The following is a 20,409-nucleotide window of genomic DNA, read 5'->3' as shown; positions in this document are numbered from 1 at the left end:
CAGACATATCGACAAGGTGGGGCTCATTAGGTATGCTGAGGTCCTGGTGTTCTGTATGTGCACAGATGTGTATACAGACTCACATCCATGTACTTGTACACACACATGACTCGTACACACAATCAAAAAATAGGTCACAAACAACAGTGTAGTTGAGCTTGGCTTGGTCAGTGAAACAAACACACTGTACTCATAATAGCATGCACGCACACACAAACACACAGATTTGAGGGGATTCATGACACCTATGCCTCAAACAGATCCAGCTTGCTTAGAGAGATTCACAAGCATGACAACACTGGTCTAGCCTTGGCTCAGCTGTATCCAGAACCAATTTGAGAAGCAGAGTTTGGCCTAATATCTGTCATCCAACTGGGTTTCAGTTTTTAAGCTGTGTGTGTGTGTGTGTGTTATTGTACACCACCACAGGGAGCCAGAGATGATGGGGAGTGGGAGGTAGGGGGTGATCAGGGTGCAGACTCGGTTACATAAGAGCGGTTTGGTGTGCACAGAGACGATGGCGCAATAACAATAACAGCAATCAAAACAAACAAAAAAGGAAAAAAAAGAAAAAAAATCAATACACTGACAAAAAGAAATTACTTTAAAATAAAACCACAAATAACCTGAATTAATAATCTGATTGAAATGGTGCACTGTATCGAAGTCAAGATCAATACAGATGAGATCCATCAGGGACCAGTTGTTTACTAATCACTGAAAAGAGAGAGATGTTTATGAGAGGGATTGTTTCTTAATGAGGACAAAATGCTGTACTAAGTGAGGGCCAAAGTCCAGTTATGAGTGCTTTCAGCTTTTTTTTATAGGACAAAGACAAGTCAGTGGCAAAGAAAGAAAAACAGCTGTGCATGTTTGTGTGCGTCTGTGTGTTTGAATGTGTGTGTATATGAGAGAGAAAGAGAAACAGAGAGAGCAAGTGTGTGATTCATCCAGAATAAATAAAACCTGGGATCTCAAAGTCTCTACTTAGCTGCCAAGTGTCCCCGTCTGTCTCACACTCCCGCCTCTTTCTCCCAACCAGAGCCATTCACACACACATGCACACGTGCACACACACACACACACACACACACACACACACACACACACCTCTAAATGAGCGTCTTTTCACACGTGTTTTTTGTTATCAGAGAACACAGATAGATGCACACATACACACATACCCAGACACACACACACACACACACACGTATATACATTTACACACAGAAGCTGGCACTGTCCTACCCTCTCTGATGCTTGCTGGTCAGAATCGTGAACTTAGGTCTGTCTTTAATTTTCCATTTCACATGTCGTTTGAGGACACTGTTTGTGGTCCTCTTTTTGCTGTTCATAGCAAGCTTGATCTCAGAACCATGACAGCAGTAACTGAGTGGGGGAGCGGGAGAAGATCTGCTGTTTACCACTGAGACCTGGCATAGTAAACCTAGTTCACTGTGACACACACACACACACACACACACACACACACACACACACACACACACACACACAGAGCACTCTGCTGTCACTTTAGCAGGGAAAGTACACAGGATACTCTTTTAAGTCCCCAGGCTTGCTTATACAGGGCTACCACAACCACACCCAGCTTTAGAGGCAGATCTACCTGTTGGTCTAGCGGTAGGCCTAATCAGAACCAAAATCTCTAAAAACCTCACATGATCAGTGGTGCTTCTGGGTACAGCAACTCTGTTTCCCCACTGGGAACGCCTACTGGTATCTCTGCATCTGATTTCAGGAAGGGGCCCACAAAATTATTTGTGATTTTTAAAAATAAATTAATTAATAAATATGAACTCTAAAAAGCAGCATGTCATCTGTCTAACATCTCTTTGTAGAATCTTCATATACAGGCTGGAGTGTAAGGCATAATGTATAAGGTGAACGGGTGAAACCTTTCATTGCTGTTAGTCACGCCACTACCATATGAAGCTGTGTGCATTTTTGAGTGTTTGTGTGTTTTGGAGTAATCCTGGTATGATCAGTGGCTGATCTTTAAACTGTGAATCCCCACTCATTCCTTATAGTTCCCAGTAGCACTATGAGAGATTCCACTAGGAAAGGTGGAACTCTCTCAAAAGCACACTACCCATGCCGTTAATAGTGGTGCATAGCAGGTGACGTGCTGTTTTCCAGACTCTGTGCATATGTCTGACAGCAGGCTCATATCCTAAAGCTTGAGCAGAAGTTCTGAGACCTGTGTTCACAAGGAGGTGGCTGAGATGCCACTGGTTTGAAAATCTGGGCTATACTTTTTTTGAGTGCACTTACAAGAAAACGAATTTGCCTGTCTCTGTGTGGCCGTGTGTTGCGCACGGCATTCCATATGTTCTAGGTCTATATTTTGGGCCACAGGCTTGACTCAATTATCCTGTGCTGTAAACAGTCCTACATGATTTGGAGGCTGTACACTATTTGGCAATACGCGCATTTTGAGAGCCAGTGAGAGGACCCGAGTGGCACGTTCTCCTGAGCACGGCCTGGGTCGGCTCCAACAGCACACAATGCCAAACACGTTCAGTCTCGAAGCTTCCCAATGTCTGGTGAGCACGGACATCATTTCCCAGAACCGCACTAAGAGTCCTAAACACCAGTGGTGCCTCAGTGAAAGCCTGACTGCTGCTTCCCTTAAAACTGAAGCTATTCATTTAATTTTACCTCAAAACGATCTTCCTGGACAGTGCTGGCAAGCAAGAAATATCTCACGGGTTACGATCAAAGGGACCCAGTGAACTCACTCTCTTCAGTGGCTATTATGAGCCAGTCAAAAAATAAAAGTCCCACTCGTAATTCAGTCAATTAAAGTGAGAAATTTCTGGTGGGGATGAAATGAGAGAATGAGGTCAGCTTTAGTGTGTCTGCATGTGAGTGTGTGGTTTTGTTCTATACAAGTGTTAATGAAACAGGTCTAATTCAGTATAAGCTGTACAACAAGGGATTTAATAGACAGACAGACAAACACTAACATCGTCATCCTGTGTAACTTTGTTACAACACAATCATATCAAACCATACTGTGCTGGTAGACTCAATGACAGGCCTACTTTGTAGTGAGACAGTATATGCCTATTCCAGCCACTGGACGAACTGCCAACACAAGGTCATTCAGGGGAAAGGGTATGTTTTAGTTGTCTGAGGACAAGATTCAGACGCTGCTGTAATGCAGTGTTGGCTGAGGTCAAACTATAGGAAATAGTCGTGTAACAGGCCCAAGCTTGTGTGATCCAGGCTATTACAGCATATTTAGAAAGTAGTTAAATAGCACTCTGTGTGTGGCAAAGAGAGACACTCACAGGGACAATAATTACCATCACATTATGGAGATAAGCAAGACTTAGAAGAGTTTAACCTCTAAACAACAGCCACTGATTGGGATCTCCTTCACACACATGCGCGCACACACACACACACACCTTGAGGCAGTGACTGTATAGTGGTGCAGTGTGATTGTAAACAAACTCAGTTCTCTGACGCTTAGCTGCAGTCAATTTTCTGGACCTGACTTACAGACACAGGAAAATAAAACACATCCACGATTCAGCCAATACCATCTCTCACCCTCAGTTTCTGACAGTCTCACTGCAGTCCTCCACTCTGTTTAGTTCATATATATATATATATATGAAAGAGAACCCTAACAGACTAAACCCTGAAGACTTGCTATGAGAGCTCACCACTTTCTGTGTGTGTGTGTGTGTGTGTGTGTGTGTGTGTGTGTGTGTGTGTGTGTGTGTGTGTGTGTGTGTGTGTGTGTGTGAGCGTGTGCACGTGTGTTTGTGTCTGTGGACCAGTCAGGTGGTGTGGAGTGCTGTTCCTCTGCCACAGTACCTCCTCACAGCTGAACAAATACAGAGCACTGGAATATCTACTCTGCACTGTATGTCCTCCACCAGATCTTTTTGTACAAGTAAGCTTCCCAGGACCTACTTTGCTGAATGCGTGCGTGCGTGCGTGTGTGTGTGTGCGTGTGTGTGTGTGTGTGTGTGCGTGCGAAAGTGTATGTGTGTTCGTGTGTGATTGCATGTGTGTCTGGGTCTGTATCAGCATGAGTGCGTCTGTCAACACTTGGTTTCTGAACTAGATTGTTCAGCATTGTTTAAACTTGCTGGTTGAAAATGTTCCCTTCTTTTCCAAACTTTTCCACATATAAAACCCTCCAATGACTAACTGTGGCCTCCATCCTCAAACTGTGGTTGTAGAAGTAATAGGCAGGGGAAACTGAGCATCTTAGCTCCAGGAACCTAGTCAATGGGAAAATATTTGTCTATGTGCACTGCCTCACCCCCTACCCATAATTCAGTGTTCTTCCTTTGGGTTCAAGGGGTGCGAATACTTTTATCCATACCAGTACTGTGCAGCAGGCTACAGTACCTTACACTACAGTACATACCAAAGGTTCCATTTATCTCAGAAATGTTGGTTGCTAAATGAAAACTTTCCTTGCTGGTTTCCGCTCTTTAAAACCAACTGCAATAAATGAGTTTGGACACTCATATGAGTGAAATGCTTGTTCTTCTTGCAAGCATGCAAGTAAGGGAACAAGCATAAACAGACAATTAACCAACTGAATGAATGAATGAATGAATGAATGAATTAATTAATTAATTAATTACTTTTTGGGCAAATCACAAGCTCTGACTATCAACACCCAAGACGAAATTATTATTAGGCAAATGAATTTAAAATGACCGTTGTGACTTAAACCTAAAAGATGCCGGTTAAACAATCGAGCAGCCATTCACTTAACTCATTTATATAATAGATGACAGGTAACACCACACTTGCCTAAGATTCTCATTTGCTGAATATGAGTCACATGGTTTATCAGTGATATCTCTTGAGGCCAAAGGACGGTCAGGCAAGCAGATGGGTTGATTACGAGAGAGAGACATGGTCATTGACCTTTTCGCTGCTGTTTACTTTAGGCTGTCTTAAGGTCCAGTCCCTTACAAAATGGACAACTGTGAGATTCTGAGTCATTTCACATAGTGCAGGCTAGCTGACACAAACACTGCTGGAAATGACATCTAGTGGGTCATCTGGATTTGTGGGGAATGCTTTTGTGCTCAGAATTAAGAGATTAAAATGATTCTGGGCATTGAACAGAAGGATTTGGCTCCACACACTATAACTTTGTAAACAAACGCCTTTGCGCACTCACTGATTATTTTGCTAGGTTTTGCGTGTATGAGTGGCAGCACAGTACAAACATCAGAAAAATGCAAGCAGAAATGTGTACTCTGGCACTCGTTCCTTGCTGACTTCCAGAAAATAGCAGGGCTCAAGCAAAGAAAGCGAGTACAACTGAGAACTGATTCTTCTTAAACAGGAAAACATTTTGTTTCTCCTTCTGAAGATCGGATGGTGTTGTTAACTGCCTGAGGAAATAATCACCATTGAACGTATACGATAAGCTATGTCCTCCGCGTGGCGGCGTGGATAAGAAAGACCCGCAAAACAACTGGAACATAAGGGTCGCAAATAGTTTTACACCCTTCTCCAAAGCCAACGACCAAGCCCGAACAATTTCCCACAATAGTGCACACCAAGATAGAAGGAAAAGGCACCGTATTAGTAAATCAATGTAGTGGTCAAATATATAAACACCATATAAAGATACATATATACGAAATCGGCAGTGACTGAAATGATCTTAGTCAACAGATCGGATGCACTAAAAGCACATGCTTTATGTCGTGCGATATTCTGTGCAGAAGTGCTCCATAAAACCGTGTAGCCTACGGTACATTATACTTACTCCTCCAGCGCAAACCTGTAATCTTTGCACTACTCTGAAACCCCACATATTGGAAACAAAGTAAGAGGCCGTCAAAACTTGCCACGTGAATTCAAGAACTGCGCTTTACGCTACACATGCGAGTGCGCTCAGTGAGCTCGCCACCGACAAAGTATTGGGGCGAATTTGACGGGCTTACTTTTGCACTGGAGGTCTACCATCGCTTGATACCATTCGTCCTGGTCAGCCTCGTTGTCCGCCGCAACCGCGAAGCTCTCGGCCCGGGTGTACAGAACGATCATGTGTTTGTTCTTTGAGTCGGCCCGTTTGTTGATGTTGAAGCACGTCTCCAGAGCCAGTGCTTTCTTGGGAACGGGCGCTTTTCCACGAAATTTCTTCTCACTTTCATAATATTCGAGTCGGGCCGGGCCACGCTCTGAGGCTGTTCGCAGGACGAAGTATCGCCGGTGCATGGATTTCTGTTTACGGAGATAGCCGCTTTTCCGAACATCATCGTAGGCTGGCGGTTCGGCTGCCTGGTTCTCCATGGTTCGGCAGATGGATTGTTAATCCTTCACCGGTAAGTTTAGCCGAACTAGGTAACCACAAATATATCTCTTGTCCCCCTCTCTCCCTTCAGAAAAGTCATTTACGCAAGGAGAGAGAGGTTCGTGCAGTTTTTCCCCTTTCCAAAAATAATGTCATTAGCTAAACGCTGCTTTTTCCTGTACGAGCCTAAACCGCGCAAGTACCCAGCCGTACAGACGTGCACATGCGGCGCCGTCTGCAAGTAACTCCGTTCTAGTCTATTTATTAGCCTGAGTAGTTAAATCCCATTACTGAAGCTACAATACGATACAGTCCTCCAGCTCCCCGCCTCTAAATCCTAGCACACGGTGCTACTGTGGGGCCTGTCACTTATCGTCCCTCTGTAGTTAAGAGTGTGTGAGAGCACGAGAGGGGGGAGACTGGCTCCAGAGCACGAGGCTGCGAACTAGAATCAGATTTCATTTGCTGCTGAATCGTCCTGACCAAACATTCCAAACTTTACTAGCCATTTTTGACGCACTGATTCAAGTTTAACATTTTCTTAAATTATACCGTTAGCCCCACTAAATCTAAAATCTTTTTTTATTATTATTTATAAATTGTATTAATATAACTATAACATACAACAGCGCGTTGTTATTTATTAGTTATCTGTTAAAAACAACATTTTAGGAAAGTATTAAGAATAACTCACAAGAGCGGATTAGTTCTACTGGACTACTTCCATTTTGAATTAGTTACAAATATTAATTTAAAGGCGGTTCCGATTGGTCTCCAATTTGCTTAAATTAATTTGCGCCATCTGCTGGTTATTTCTAGTACTACAGCTATAATGTCTGCCAGCTATTTTGAGAAAGCTGCAGTCATCCTGAAATAATAATTAGGCTAGGTCACACTGAAGGTGAAAGTAATACCTTTCTTTTTAATTTCCAGTTGAAAGCCATAAAGAAGTGCAAATACATTCGTAATGCAACGATGGTATTATACAGATAAAAATATAAATGTAAATGCTATTTTAAAAATATATATTGCATGAAATCCATAAGCAGCAAATTCAAGGTAATGCTTGGTTTCCATTATATATATATATATATATATATATATATATATATATATATATATATAATAAACAATTAGATGCACACTGACAAATATGAATAGCCTTTTATGAACACTTCTCTTTACAAAAACCTTTTAAATGAATCAGTACAAAAATTAAAGAAAAATGGGAGGAAAAAATGTACAGGAACATGACAATATTTGGTCCATATACATGAGTTAGACTTTTAGAGATCGCTGAAAATGCAGTACATTCAGCAGCTTCTCACTCCTGGTGTGCATGCAGTCTGACCGCACACATAGAAATGCTTTAAAATGCGATCTTTAAAAAAAACTAAATGCTCATGTTGAAATAAATGCTAAATGCTGCACATACATACACAAACACATGAAAAAGACTGATTCATTAACACACTCCTATTAACATGCATTGGGAGAACTGAAGGCTGGCCAGTCAGAGCTAAGGAAAAATGTACAGGTTATATGAAGCACAAGTTGCCTGCTGCCCTCTGCATTTCTTTAATGCCTGGAACTTGATACGTAAGAGTCTTTGCTGAAACACAGCTTAGTTGGGTGGAGGCTAAAGACTAGAAAAGGTTTTGAGATGAGACAGAAGCAGAAGTAAAAGCAGCTGTCTATAGGGCTAAGTGCGTGTGTGTGTGTACATGTGTGTGTATATATGCATGTGTGTACCTGAACAATAACATGAATATCTTCTTGCTATTATACCATGAGTTGATTTCTATTATCAAACACATCCAAGGTATGGCATGAATACACCCACCCACACAAACGAATACACAAACATACACAGACATACACAAACCTTCGATTTGTAGTTTGTGCACGCACACACACACACACACACACACACACACACACACACACACATTGGGAATATAGACATAAGTAATACACTCTTTAATACACACACATTAACCTACACTAAGAAGACTGGGCAGGCATGTGTATTTTCCTTCTATCTGAAAGGGGAATTCTTTAGAGGCATTGAAATGGCACCAGTTCTTTAGAGTTATCTGTCTCTTGCTCACATACATATATTCTCTCTCTCTCTCTCTCTCTCTCTGTAGCCGAAGGGTAGTGGGATCAGATGAAAGGGTTCAGTGACGCTCCTCTGGTGGGGTAAACATTCCCCTGAGAGAACAAATGGGTAGGAATTAAGTTCATGATCACGCACACACACACATACACACTTATATACAAGGACACTTTTATATATGCACACTCACAAATGACCCTCTCATGGAAACATTTGTACGTTTGGCCTATATTTGGCCTAGTTTTATTGCCTTAACCTGGTTAAGACATCCAACTACAGTATCCAAACTAGACTATCTAAACTAACTATGTACACTATTCTGTATTCAATTTGACTTTTTTAAATGAACTGTTAGCAAAAGAGAGATTGAATGTGCAACCATACATTTCTAGGGAGCAGTAGTTGCTGCTACTCACAGTAAATGGGTTGACAGACATCGGTCGCTGGACTTTGGTGGTTGACTCAGTCATAGGGAAAGAAGTGAAACCTACAAACCAGGTGTATCAACAATCAGACACACTCATTTTATAATCCAATCAGACACCTACTCAACTGTAGTAAGCTGTCTATTACCACAGACAAACATTTTTACATGTCTTTTACATGACAGTATTGTCAATAAACGTAAATGCTAAAGCACAATTGTGCAAAGCACAGTTTCACCATATTTAATTAACTGATATGCCTAATAGACTCTTACTACAAGTGGATAAGATTAGGAAGAGAGGATATCTTAGCAAGGCTGTTTGTGTAAAGTTTTGTCCATTTTTTCAACTCCAGAGCAAAACTATAAAAGGTTACTCTAAGATATCCTTTCATTGGGAAATGTAGTCCTATATGTGAAAGTACTTCTACATGTCTAACATCCGTCTAACCTCCTAATTTACAAAACAGAAAAAATCATGACAGATTTACAACATAGGTGTTTCACCTTTTTGTTTTTAAGCACCTATTTACAATCCCAACTACTTACTCTGTGTTTCAGACACTATTTCCCATTATTTTGAAGTAAAAATAGATGCATCAAAATTGTTTTCAGTTGAAATAGTCAGTTCATCTACAGTACATAGATTAAGGCACAATAAACCCAAATACCCCTTTAAGGTTTTTTTTTAAGACTATACCAGCCGTTTACTGAAGCTTGTGGATGGTTACACAAGAGAAAGTGTGCACTCACCATTTGCCTCATGCTTATTGGTTCGCTCGTGTGGAAAAGCATTCTGGGCAGGGAAGGAGTCGGAGTGAGGAAAGAAAGCTGATGAAGAGGGTGTCACAACTGTACTGCAGTCACCTGTCAACCAGGAACAATTACAATGGAAATGACAAGGAATTCATGTTGGAATACATCATGTTGTGTTGTACTCTTCAAAAAAACACTGATTTGGGTTGTTATGTATCTCATCAAGTTCTGTTTGCTAAAGTTGAACTATATTTGAAGTGTGACAGTACTAATGTAATTATATTACAATTGATTCAACTGTGTTAAGCTCAACAGTCATGTACTGTCCCTCTGGACTTTCATTATGTGCAATGCACAATTTCACCATGTTTAATTGATATGCAGAAGTTCTTTTTCATAATAAACTTTCTAATAAACAGTGATTAACAATATTTGTTAAAATGGCTGTGACATCAGATGTCACAGCTGCCATGTTTCATCACTCAGTGGATTCTGACTACTGGCTTGGTAACATGCCAGAGCCCCCATCCCACCACCCTATGCGGCCCCCACCCACCCAGACATGTCAGAGCGCCCCTGTCCCACCACCCATCCAGGCTTGGGGCTCTCCCATCTCCTCCATGCATGGAATCGTGCTGCCGAGAGGAAGGACGATGGGCCAGTGTGTATCAGGTTTCACAGCATGAATACGCTGCTCAGTGTTTGGCTTTTATATCCCATGACTTATAGATTAATTAGGGGCTGGTCATGGTTCAGTGGGCCTAGAGTGAGATGTCTCAGACATACAAAGGGATGGTCGATCTCATTGCACTCACATGATTAATGCCTTCCGGATTTAAGAGAGGGTGTCATGTTTCTAAGACTGTAGCCTGCACTTTGTCTTAGAAAACCATTTGCTCTGACCAGGTGACATCACTGTTTTTCTTGGTACTGTATTTGTGTATTTGGTTTAAGAACATTTCTAGGAGTAAACAGTTTATTTGATTTAAAGGAATAAAAGCTCTCTAAAACTCCCTAAATTTAACCTACTATAATACGTAATGTTTTATATCTGTAGTTTTGTGCTTGGAGTTGCAGTGGGCCTTTAATATTTGAAAAGATTCATGCAGTTTTACATTGACATGTTGCTTGTCATAAGAAGTCATAAGAAGAATTTAAAAAGAGTTTTAAAAAATTGTATTTTGGTTTCCAAACCATAATTTTTCTTAATCTGGAATTAAAAGAAGCAACCCTGTGTTGTTGTATGCATATATGAAATGCAAGGTAGGTGTGTGTGTGTGTGTGTGTGTGTGTGTGTGTGTGTGTGTGTGTGTGTGTGTGTGTGTATATGTGTGTGTGTGCATGCGTGCGTGTTTTGTAACACTACATCAAGCAACAGTAATCCACAGAATGTTGACCCATTACAAGGACTGGATAACAGCGTGATTCAGAAACCTCTGGGATCTGGCTTACTTTTGGCTGTACTGTTGAATGGATTACTTGGTGATAGAGCAGGCTGAGAGGTACTGGCTGCAGAGCTGAATGGATTGGGAAAATCTGCAGAGAAGAAGGGAGGAAGAGACAGAGGGGAATAGAGAGAGAGAAAAATATAGACATGAGTAATGTAAACTAAATGTGCTTTGGATTGTGCTCTTTACTGATTTATCCACAAAGGTCTTTTTAATTAATAAATTTGCTCACTTGCAAATGTCTGAGAAGCAGAAGTGACCTCTGGAACACCTGGGGAGCTAGGAGAGGACAAGGGAGCATCACTGATTTTAATGGATTTGAAATCATGAAAATACTGCAGTAAAGAGAATCTCTCATGCTGGTATATTCCTGATTTTGTTTATGTTCACCATGAGTGATTACTGTAGTCAACCTGGTGCTTTCATGATTGAGTAAGAGTAACATTTGGTTCAGGAAATGCTGTCCAATCAATTTGTACAACCTATAGCATCTTACCTTGCCGGTGTGGAACTAGAAGAGAGCCTGTTGCCAAACAGGGTGCTGTATTGTGGTGGGCCACTAGAGGGAGCTGTGGAAACGACTACAAAGACACCCCGTTTACAGTCACACTGAGACCCCTTTTCATTGCTGTTTTTGATGTATTGTCATTGGCTTGCCAATGCTGTTTTCCCTTATGAGAATCTCATCATCACTTTAAGTATCATTCAATTACTGTATTAACTCAAGTGAAGCTCTTTTAGGTGACCCTCTTGGAGGACTTAAGGATCATGTTAACTGTAGACTTTAGGAGCAAAACTGCCTTCTACAGAGACCTGTTCATTAGATTATGATCTCTGTCACAGTTCCTTACAGCTAAATTTCTCAGACAATTTGTTAATAATGTATTGCAAATCATATCACAATCACACTCTGTAAAAATATAAATTTGTAGTATTTCATCCATATCATGAATCCCCATTTGCCACCATGAGCAAGTACTTGTTTAGTAAAACTCCCTCACTTGTTGGCTTCTGCATATGGCCACTCTCTTTATATACCTCAGATGCATTTAAGAGGAGGCCATTCTTACACATGTCGAAAACAAACTGAACTATTTTACCCTTATACGTAACCACAGTAGAAACAACACCTAATACAATATTAACAAATACATTTAGACTTAAAAAACACACATATATATATCTTGGAAAAGGCATCAGTTTACATATCTGACCAATAAGCAAAACAATTAGGGAATATACAGTCAGTGGACAGTTACCTGTGGCAGGTGTGCTGTTGGAAAAGGCCTTGTCAAGCTGAGACACGGCAGCATACCTATCCTGAGAGACACGGGGCGGAGCCGAAGGGCTCAGGACACTGTGTGCGGAGCCACGACCGCCAAGATCCAGGCTCAGAGATTTAGGAAATGCCCTGAAGGGACCTCCACCTCCTGAGGAGATTGTGCGACCTAAATCAGAAAGATGAGGGTCAGTCAGACCCCTGAAGGACAAGGCCAGTCTCGAGGGACCAGCAGAGTGCATGGTTATGCACTGTCCCAGCGCCAACACAGATTAAGAAGCCTTTCATTAGCACAATGTTATATGTGAGTAAACCTCTGCACTGCACTGTCTGGCCCATTACATTCCTATCTTCATTAAGGACAACTGAACCTTACCTAATATAGCACTTTTCTTGATCCATATTCCTGCAGTTCACAAAAAAAAAATTTTTTGTTCGGAAAATTATGATTGCATGTACTGTTAAGTATAGCTGTGTGTGAATGAACTCAACAGAATCAAGATCGCTAATCATTAGAAAATTCCACAACATTCCAAAAGCTCTGCCCTAGTGTTATCAAAATATATCTCTCCTGTAAAGCTTTTATTTTTGGTTACCAGAGATCAGGGTGTCTCCTCTTCACCTGCTGACACTGAGACTCAGAGCTTTGAAGTCCCAGCCTGGAGCCCATGCAGAGCCCGTTCAATAGCATTCTATCAATGGCCATGCCATCGCTAGCATTTAGATATCGATTCACATATACCCAACATATCGCACATCTTTTCCTCTCAGCCCTTTGAGATGATTGTGACACATTTCCATGCAAATACAACAAATATATATTCAGCATGATGCTTCATCTTTAAGAGACAGTGGCAGAGGAACAACTGACCAACACACATCCACTGCTAATGACAAAGTCAAACCTTTCTGAAATTGACTCTGGGTACATGCATAGCACAAGACATATAATTAACAAAAATAAACATTGCATGGTCAATCTCTTTTTCTTATAAATACACATATACACACACAAATACACACACACATAGTTTTTTACCGATTTGATTTCCCTAGTCCCATTAGCTTGTCCTCAGACTTGTGGTCAGACAGATAATTGAGATGGTAGTACATGCACACATACAAGCCATTACACTATGTGGCTTACCTAGTGTGAAGCTGTTTTTGAAAGTGCTACTTGCTAAGATGATAGAATACATAGAGACAAAAGGAAAGACAGCTTAGGAATAGAAAAAACATTAACTTTCTGGGCATGTGTGAATCTACATGCGTGTGTGTGTGTGTGTGTGTGTGTGTGTGTGTGTGTGTGTGTGTGTGTGTGTGTGTGTGTGTGTGTCTGTTTGAGTGTCTGTGTGTGCATGTGCATGTGTATGTGTCTGTGTGTGTGTGTGTGTGTGTGAGTGTGTGTGTATTGTGTGTGTGTGTGTGTCTTGTGTGTGAGTGTGCATGTGTATATGTATGTGAGTGTGTGTGTGTCTGTGTGTATGTGTATGTGTGTGTGCGTGTGGGTGTGTGTCTGTGTGTGTATGTGTCTGTCTGTCTGTGTGTATGTGTCTGTGTGTGTGTGTGTGTGTGTGTCTGTTTGAGTGTGTGTGTGTCTGTGTGTGCATGTGCATGTGCATGTGTATGTGTGTGTGTGTGTGTGTGTGTATGTGTGTGTGTGTGTGTCTGAGTGTGTGTGTGTCTGTGTGTGCATGTGCATATGTGTGTGTGTGTGTGTGTGTGTGTGAGTGTGTGTGTATTGCGTGTGTGTGTCTTGTGTGTGAGTGTGCATGTGTATATGTGTGTGAGTGTGTGTGTGTGTCTGTGTATGTGTCTGTGTCTGTGTGTCTGTGTGTATGTGTATGTATGTGTGTGTGTGTGTGTGTGTGCGTGTGTGTGTGTGTGTGTGTGTGTGTGTGTGTGTGTGTGGTGTGTGTTTACCTGAAGGACGGGGGAGAGCTGGGAAAGAGGGGAGGCGGCTTTGGGGTCCCATTCCTGGTGAAATTGTCCCTGGCCTCTGCCTCTCCAGCCCACCTAATAATGAATCTGAGAAAGAGTGTGAGTGTGAAAGAGGGGGAGAGAAAGAGAAATTGTGTGAGTGGGAGAGAGTGTGAGAGAGTGAGAAAGAGTAGGCGAGAAAGAGTGTGAGAGAAAGTGAGTCAGAGAGTGTGAAAGAAAGATTAAATGTGGAGGTGGAGAGGTTGTTGAAAATTATTATAAAGTGAATCATCACACTAAAAAATATTTTGAGGGTATAAAAACACAAAGAGCATACAGAATATGATTGTCATTGAGACAGACAAGATATGAGAAAGCAAATAGAAAGGAGAGAAGAGGAGAAGAGAGTGAACTGTACCTTTAATGGTGGGGTCTCTGAAGCTCTGTGATCGAGTGGGCCGAGCTGTAAACATCTCTGTACGGACATCAGCTGGAGACACAGCTGGAGGTCTATCCCACGCTGATAACTGAGACTGAGACTTTGGGACAAGCACGGACATACAAATATACATTCATACACCCTACTAATGAAGTTTGCAAGATAAAGGAGTCGCCCTATATATTTATGTATATTAGTCTGACAGAATAAAAACTGACTTGCACGCCTTCCTAATTTTTGTGCATTATGCTTTTTATTCATTCTAAATGTCTATCTTCATGTATTTTCTCTTTTCAGCCTCTACTGAACATTTTTGTTTTATATAACCTCCCTCCCGCTCCCCAAGTTTCTATCCTTCTCACCAGCGTGCGTGATGGCCTGGCAATGGGGTTCAGGGCATGCCCAAGGGGAGGCTGACTCTGAGCAGGGCCATGGGGAACAGGCACAGCCTGAACCCCCGGGCTCCACGGACCTTCCACATCTCTCCTGGTCTTGCTCTTAGAGAAATGCCTAGAAGATTAAAAGATACTCCATAAGAACCACCAGAGCAAAGAGACAGATGGATGAATGGATGGACAGATGGATGAATGGATGTATGTGTAATAAGGGTGGATGGATGGATGGATGGATGGATGGATGGATGGATAGAATGATTCATTTTGACGGTTGATGCATTTATCTTAAACAAAGTATTATGAATAGATGGATGTATTTATAGATGGATGGATAGACAGACAAATATGTGTATGTATTAAATAGATTGATGCATGGACGAATAAACATAAGGCTGAATGATTAACATCAAACTCAAATTTTGGAGATACCCTAACATATACCACCTTCCATGTACACTTTAATATTAGATGTGTAGAAACTTACCATTTCTTTCTCTCGTATTTATCCTGAAGAAATTCTTTAAACTTCTGTGAATCGCGTGTGTCAAAGCAGCCATCAATCTTTGGGTCAAATGTACAGAGCCAGGTCCTCTTCCCAACCTGCAGTTCCCATAAATGTAGAATATGTTTTCAGACTCCCATTAAGCTCCTGTGATCAGTCATGTGTTTAATCAATGACCTGCATGCTGGGTTGACAAATTATGAAGTCCAGCCAACAATACACAAAACAAGTCAAAGCCTTGAAATCCTGCAGTCTCTTAAACACACACACACACACACACGTACACACACACACACACACAGATTCTTCAGCCAAGCAATTACAATGGTCAATGGCTATTCATTCCTATTCATATCTACAGTGCATATCTGCCACAGTCAGCAATACCATTTGTGCAGGAGTAGAGGAATTGACTCAGAGACTTGAGACTACTGATTTAGGACTGTTTCCCTAAAAAATGTTCCTACCAACAAATCATTAATAAGGGACTATTGCTGGAACAAATGGGTGACTTATAATAAATAGTTGTCAGACAGCTTATGTGTGTGTGTGTGTGTGTGTGTGTGTGTGTGTGTATGTGTAGGCTATGAAAGAATGTGAAGCCCTTCACAGATACTTCAGATGTGTGCACTTACACTCCCATTCAATATTTATGCACTTCAGCCTCCCCCCCCCCCCCCAAAAAAAAGAACAAAACACACACTCACACACATTCACCAAGCAAGGAACTGCCACATTCATTTTCCCACATGACCTACCCTCTTACCAAAAGGAAAGAAACTCCTTCTATGTCCACAATTAGGGAAACACTGTTGTTTACAACCTAATGGATGTATTTTTTTCCCCGCTGCACTTAGAATGTACTTGTGGTGGGAACCAGAGACACTGGAGACCATGTGGGACTCAAGAACAACACAATAATTCACATGATTCCACTGTGTGTTGCCTTTTTATTTGTATCCGTAACCTTAATAGCCTACACCTCATTTTAAATATCTGAATAGCCTTAGACAACATACCATTTTACCATGTCACACAGATATAGTTGCAAGCTTTTGAATTACTAGCATTCCTCATAGTCTTATGTTGCAAGCAATATAGAAATATTACAGTACCATATCTTATTAAACAAATAATTTAAACAGCCAAAGTAACTGAAGCAAAAAAAAATGTGCGAACCCATATATTTTGTAAGTAGTGCTACCACCCTTATTGGCAATGTCTTAGCTAAATGCTTTGTGTAACTGCTGATCAGTCCTTCACAGAAACTAAGAGATCTTGTGGCATATTCCTATAATCAAAACTTTAATCTTACCAATAATTTTTGCATGAACAGCCTGTTCAGATCATACCCCGGCATTAATGTGGGACTGAGATCAGGACTCTGACTTCTAAAACCCAGAATGTCTTCTGTTTGAGCAATTGTGTTGTTGATTTACCGCTGTGTTTCGGACTATTGTCATGCTGCAGGACCTAACCCATTTTGATTTTGGATCAAAGGCATAAACTCTGGCATTCTGCTATAGAATTTTGTCATACATCTTGGAATTATTTGGTTTCTCAGTGGTTGCAAGCCATCCAGTCCCTGAGACAGCAAGCAGCCCACACCAGTACATACCTTCCATCATGCTTCACAGCTGGAATTTTTTTTTTTTTTTTTTTTTTTACAGTATATAGTGATCTATTAGCAGGCAATCCAAATATAACAGTGTGCAGTTATCTGTATACCAAAAACATTGCTTCAATAGTAATTTGAAACATCAGGGCAGTCTTTACCAACCTTGAGCGAGGCAGCCATGCTTTTTGTAGTGCTCTGATTTCCTTCTGTAATAATCTCCCACTGGGATTCAGTGTTTGCTCTTTTATGCGAGATATGTAAACCGATGTTATCAAGTACAGGGGATGCCTGTGGATCTGTAGCGGCAACTATATGGGTCTTGTCCACTTGTTTGATGATTTCAAGGAACACACATTCACTGTCACCCACTGCTAGGAACGGTAGCAATGATGTTAATTTTCTTCCAACTGCCTGACTGTGGATGGATGATCCTTTGATCCCACTCTTATTAGCTCCAACAGCTTTTCTTCAAAGATCCTCTAAAATGTCTTTAGATGGGGACATAGCATATCATAGTGCATATTGCATTTTTAATGAAGAGGCAGTTCAAGTCCACACTCGAATTGAGAACAGATCATTTTCCCTATAAGTTTATGTTTTGAATAATTTCAAGAATTGTTTGAATTATATCTTAAAGTGTTGTGGTTTAAATAAACAACTGTCTTTATTTATTACTATGACTATTGATGTTATGTATGAGTCATTGTTGCAGGACGGCGCACACTAACAAGAACACGCACTCGCTTGCAAGAACACATGAATAAATACGCTATTAAGTAACCTATACAATTCTTAGAAATATTGAATAAGGCTTTATGGAATGCAAGTAAAGCATATTTATTTTTAACAAGTGACCAGGTAATTTGAAGTCGTCCACAAAGTTCTCTTGCAAACCTATTTTGTGCTTCTCAGCGTTTTATTACAAGGTGTGGTTTACGCACTGGTGGCGAATCAATAGGAAGTAGTTATTGCATGGGTACCGCCCATATAACTCACGAAGCATCACTCCGTTACTGTACTGTGTGCCCCACTCACCTCGTTGCCATGGTTTTGCAAAAACTCTACTTCCTGTTGGGAAAAGGTTGTCATGGAAATGGACTTGACTCTGTGGGGCGGGTTGAGCCCCCTCCTGAAAAAAGGAAAGAGGTACAAACCGCGAATAGAAATTCATAAGCAAACAAGCGAAAAGGTACACATAAAAAGACGCAATACGCTAAAACATATAGATTACGAGTATGCGGAATATGAAACATTGAATTTTTGAGAAATTAATTTTTAAAAAAAACCGTTAGGTGATGCAGGTGCCCGAGGATGAAGGTGACGACAATGAATGCATAACAGAAATATATAATCGTGAAAAAGGGTATAATTATTTATTTTTCTGTGTTGGTGAATTAGCTTACTTGTAAAGCCTACGTGGAACTATCAGAAAGTACAGTCCACTGATGTCTTAGGAAATGTCTGCGTCCCTAAGCTAGCGCTGGACTGGGTAGCTTGCTGACATGCACAAAAAGGCTTAGAATGACGCCAAATCTGGTACCATGACGAAATGAAACGTAACACGGGCGCGATGGGGGCACGCCTGAAAATGACAAAGTAGTGATTATCGAGTGAATTAAAATGTAAACACCCAAGGCGTGTGTCTTACAGACTTACTGAGACACTGAGGGCTTACCCTATGGTGATATTCTCTACACACGTAATAGCCTACTATATGATTCTATCTGGTTACACAAACAGCTCCGACAATAACGTAAGACTATCACAAGACATACTAATAATTACAATTGAACTCTCAAAATTACATAAGGGCAGAACAGACGATAGCTATAGACATATTTAAGGCCACTTACAGCATTCCCGAGCATGATGTGCAAACGTAGCAGCCAACTGTAATATCGATGTAAGTCACCCCAGGTTGACTGCACTCGAAGCAGTGTTTATTCGCTCCTATTTGGGCGAGCTCCCGTACCTTGCGGGCACATATCTCCTGGTTGTCCCGGTGCTTTCGGTTCGACATACTGGTGTCTCGATAACACACTTCCCCGCTTGTCGGGGACGTCGAGCCTAAGGTGGCGAGCCGCAAACTGGCCCTCCGTTAGGCTACACTCAGTTCCCCTCCGTTTTACTCTGGTATGTTACTCACGCCCGCATTATGAAAGCGATTATGCGGCTGGTCTTCATATGACTGACTTGAAACGATCTTTCATGCGTAGGCTTTTTTCCCCTCCTGAACCTAAGTCACGACTGACCGAGCTGCACGTTTGTCCACTTGAGTTTTACTACCACGCTGTTTATTTATTCATTGCTGTAGATCCATTTTCACTCACCACATAAAAGCTCTCTACTGATTTTTCGTTTACTACGTATGTAACCATCTGCTACATCGGCAAGCTACTGCGCACACGCCCGTCGTCCACGAAGACGCGTCGTTTTGGAACGATGACAGAATTTTGGATTTAATAAAAAAAAAACAGCTAAGGCGCAGACGAAAGAACAAACTTAGCGCAGTTACTCTGGATAAACGAATATCCTAAACGCGACAGGATGGAGACCAAGCAATAGTTTTAAAAACCTCAATTTATAACAGTAAACTGTAATGAACACCCTTTTCTCTCTTTTTGTCCGTATTTGTAGTGTTAACCAGCAGCTTCAATTTTATTTGCTGACAGAGTAGTGTATATCACGCCCTTTTTATCGTAATGAAAATGAAAATGTTGTCCTTCTACCATTAACTCTTTATGGTGTGCATATATGAATATCTCATTGTACTCACACTAATGCTGAGCAGCCTAGTAAAGGAAATTAGTGTAAAGACTAATTTGTAATCAGTTCATCGTTGTCAAATTGACAATCTTTTTAATGTAGATATCCAACCACGGAAACTCACGTTTCTCATCTAAGATATGAAAACTATAATAGACTCTAGTGGTCACTAGAGGGCGCAATTTGACTATTTTTGTCCTTTCATTGAGTATTGCTATACAGAAGTTTTAAATATGCATTCACAGCGCACTTTAGAAACACCTTCCATGAATCTACACCTACATCTACATTCCCCTTTCTCTTTTTCTGCTCCTTTCTTCTGACAGCACTTTATTTTCTCTAATAATGACAGTGAAAGTCAGGGCGTGCTGAGTGTTTACGTGTGTATCTGGGGCTGTCTGCGCTTATATGTGTACAGGTGCAACACGGTTAGTGG

The 20,409-nt window shown here is 41.1% G+C and overlaps 2 protein-coding genes and 1 long non-coding RNA gene across 8 annotated transcripts in view; 1 reads left to right on the top strand and 2 right to left on the bottom strand.

Moving 5' to 3' along the window:
- The window catches only part of si:ch73-335l21.1 (insulin receptor substrate 1-B), a 34,858-nt gene extending 27,896 nt beyond the window's left edge, over positions 1-6,962 (bottom strand). The window contains exon 1 of one of the 2 annotated variants that reach the window (XM_027031348.3): positions 5,958-6,962. In XM_027031348.3, coding sequence (XP_026887149.2) covers positions 5,958-6,306 — 349 coding nt within the window. In that variant the 5' untranslated portion in view covers positions 6,307-6,962. The remainder of the gene's footprint in view (positions 1-5,957) is intronic. The other variant, XM_027031349.3, reaches the window with a different exon arrangement.
- On the top strand, positions 6,201-9,608 carry LOC113591004 (uncharacterized). The gene is made up of 3 exons (XR_003412155.3): positions 6,201-6,338; positions 8,458-8,537; positions 8,819-9,608. It is a non-coding gene; the product is annotated as an uncharacterized LOC113591004 (long non-coding RNA).
- agfg2 (ArfGAP with FG repeats 2) lies at positions 7,204-19,859 on the bottom strand. 5 transcript variants are annotated; one of them, XM_081694384.1, is made up of 16 exons: positions 19,061-19,201; positions 18,611-18,789; positions 18,243-18,336; positions 15,572-15,687; positions 15,055-15,202; positions 14,672-14,792; positions 14,257-14,361; positions 13,481-13,513; positions 12,710-12,739; positions 12,314-12,502; positions 11,551-11,635; positions 11,287-11,333; positions 11,059-11,142; positions 9,604-9,717; positions 8,843-8,913; positions 7,204-8,521 (listed from the first exon to the last, which is right to left on the bottom strand). In XM_081694384.1, the coding sequence occupies exons 3-16, from the start codon at positions 18,294-18,296 to the stop codon at positions 8,474-8,476; spliced, it is 1,245 nt and encodes a 414-aa protein (XP_081550510.1). In that variant the 5' UTR covers positions 18,297-18,336; positions 18,611-18,789; positions 19,061-19,201; the 3' UTR covers positions 7,204-8,473. The 5 variants fall into 5 exon arrangements, with proteins under 5 accessions (XP_081550510.1, XP_081581604.1, XP_026887151.3 ...); XM_081725478.1 differs by lacking the exon at positions 18,611-18,789 and having other exon boundaries at positions 19,061-19,859; XM_027031350.3 differs by lacking the exons at positions 12,710-12,739; positions 18,611-18,789 and having other exon boundaries at positions 19,061-19,858.
- Between the last annotated feature and the right edge of the window lie 550 nt (positions 19,860-20,409).

Source organism: Electrophorus electricus, chromosome 13, assembly GCF_041902795.1.
Source record: "Electrophorus electricus isolate QZ-2024a chromosome 13, ASM4190279v1, whole genome shotgun sequence".
NCBI classification, from domain to species: Eukaryota; Metazoa; Chordata; class Actinopteri; order Gymnotiformes; family Gymnotidae; genus Electrophorus; species Electrophorus electricus.
Note: the sequence above shows the minus strand (reverse complement) of the source record. Positions and strands in the feature narration are given on the sequence as shown.

Coding starts and splice junctions, on each gene's coding strand:
- agfg2 (XM_081725478.1), bottom strand. CDS start 19,227: ATGTCGAACCGAAAGCACCGGGACAACCAGGAGATATGTGCCCGCAAG. Junction 8,914..9,603: donor CAATAAGCATGAGGCAAATG/GTGAGTGCACAC, acceptor CCTGGTTTGTAG/GTTTCACTTCTTTCCCTATG. Junction 8,522..8,842: donor TGTCTGTCAACCCATTTACT/GTGAGTAGCAGC, acceptor TTGTTCTCTCAG/GGGAATGTTTACCCCACCAG.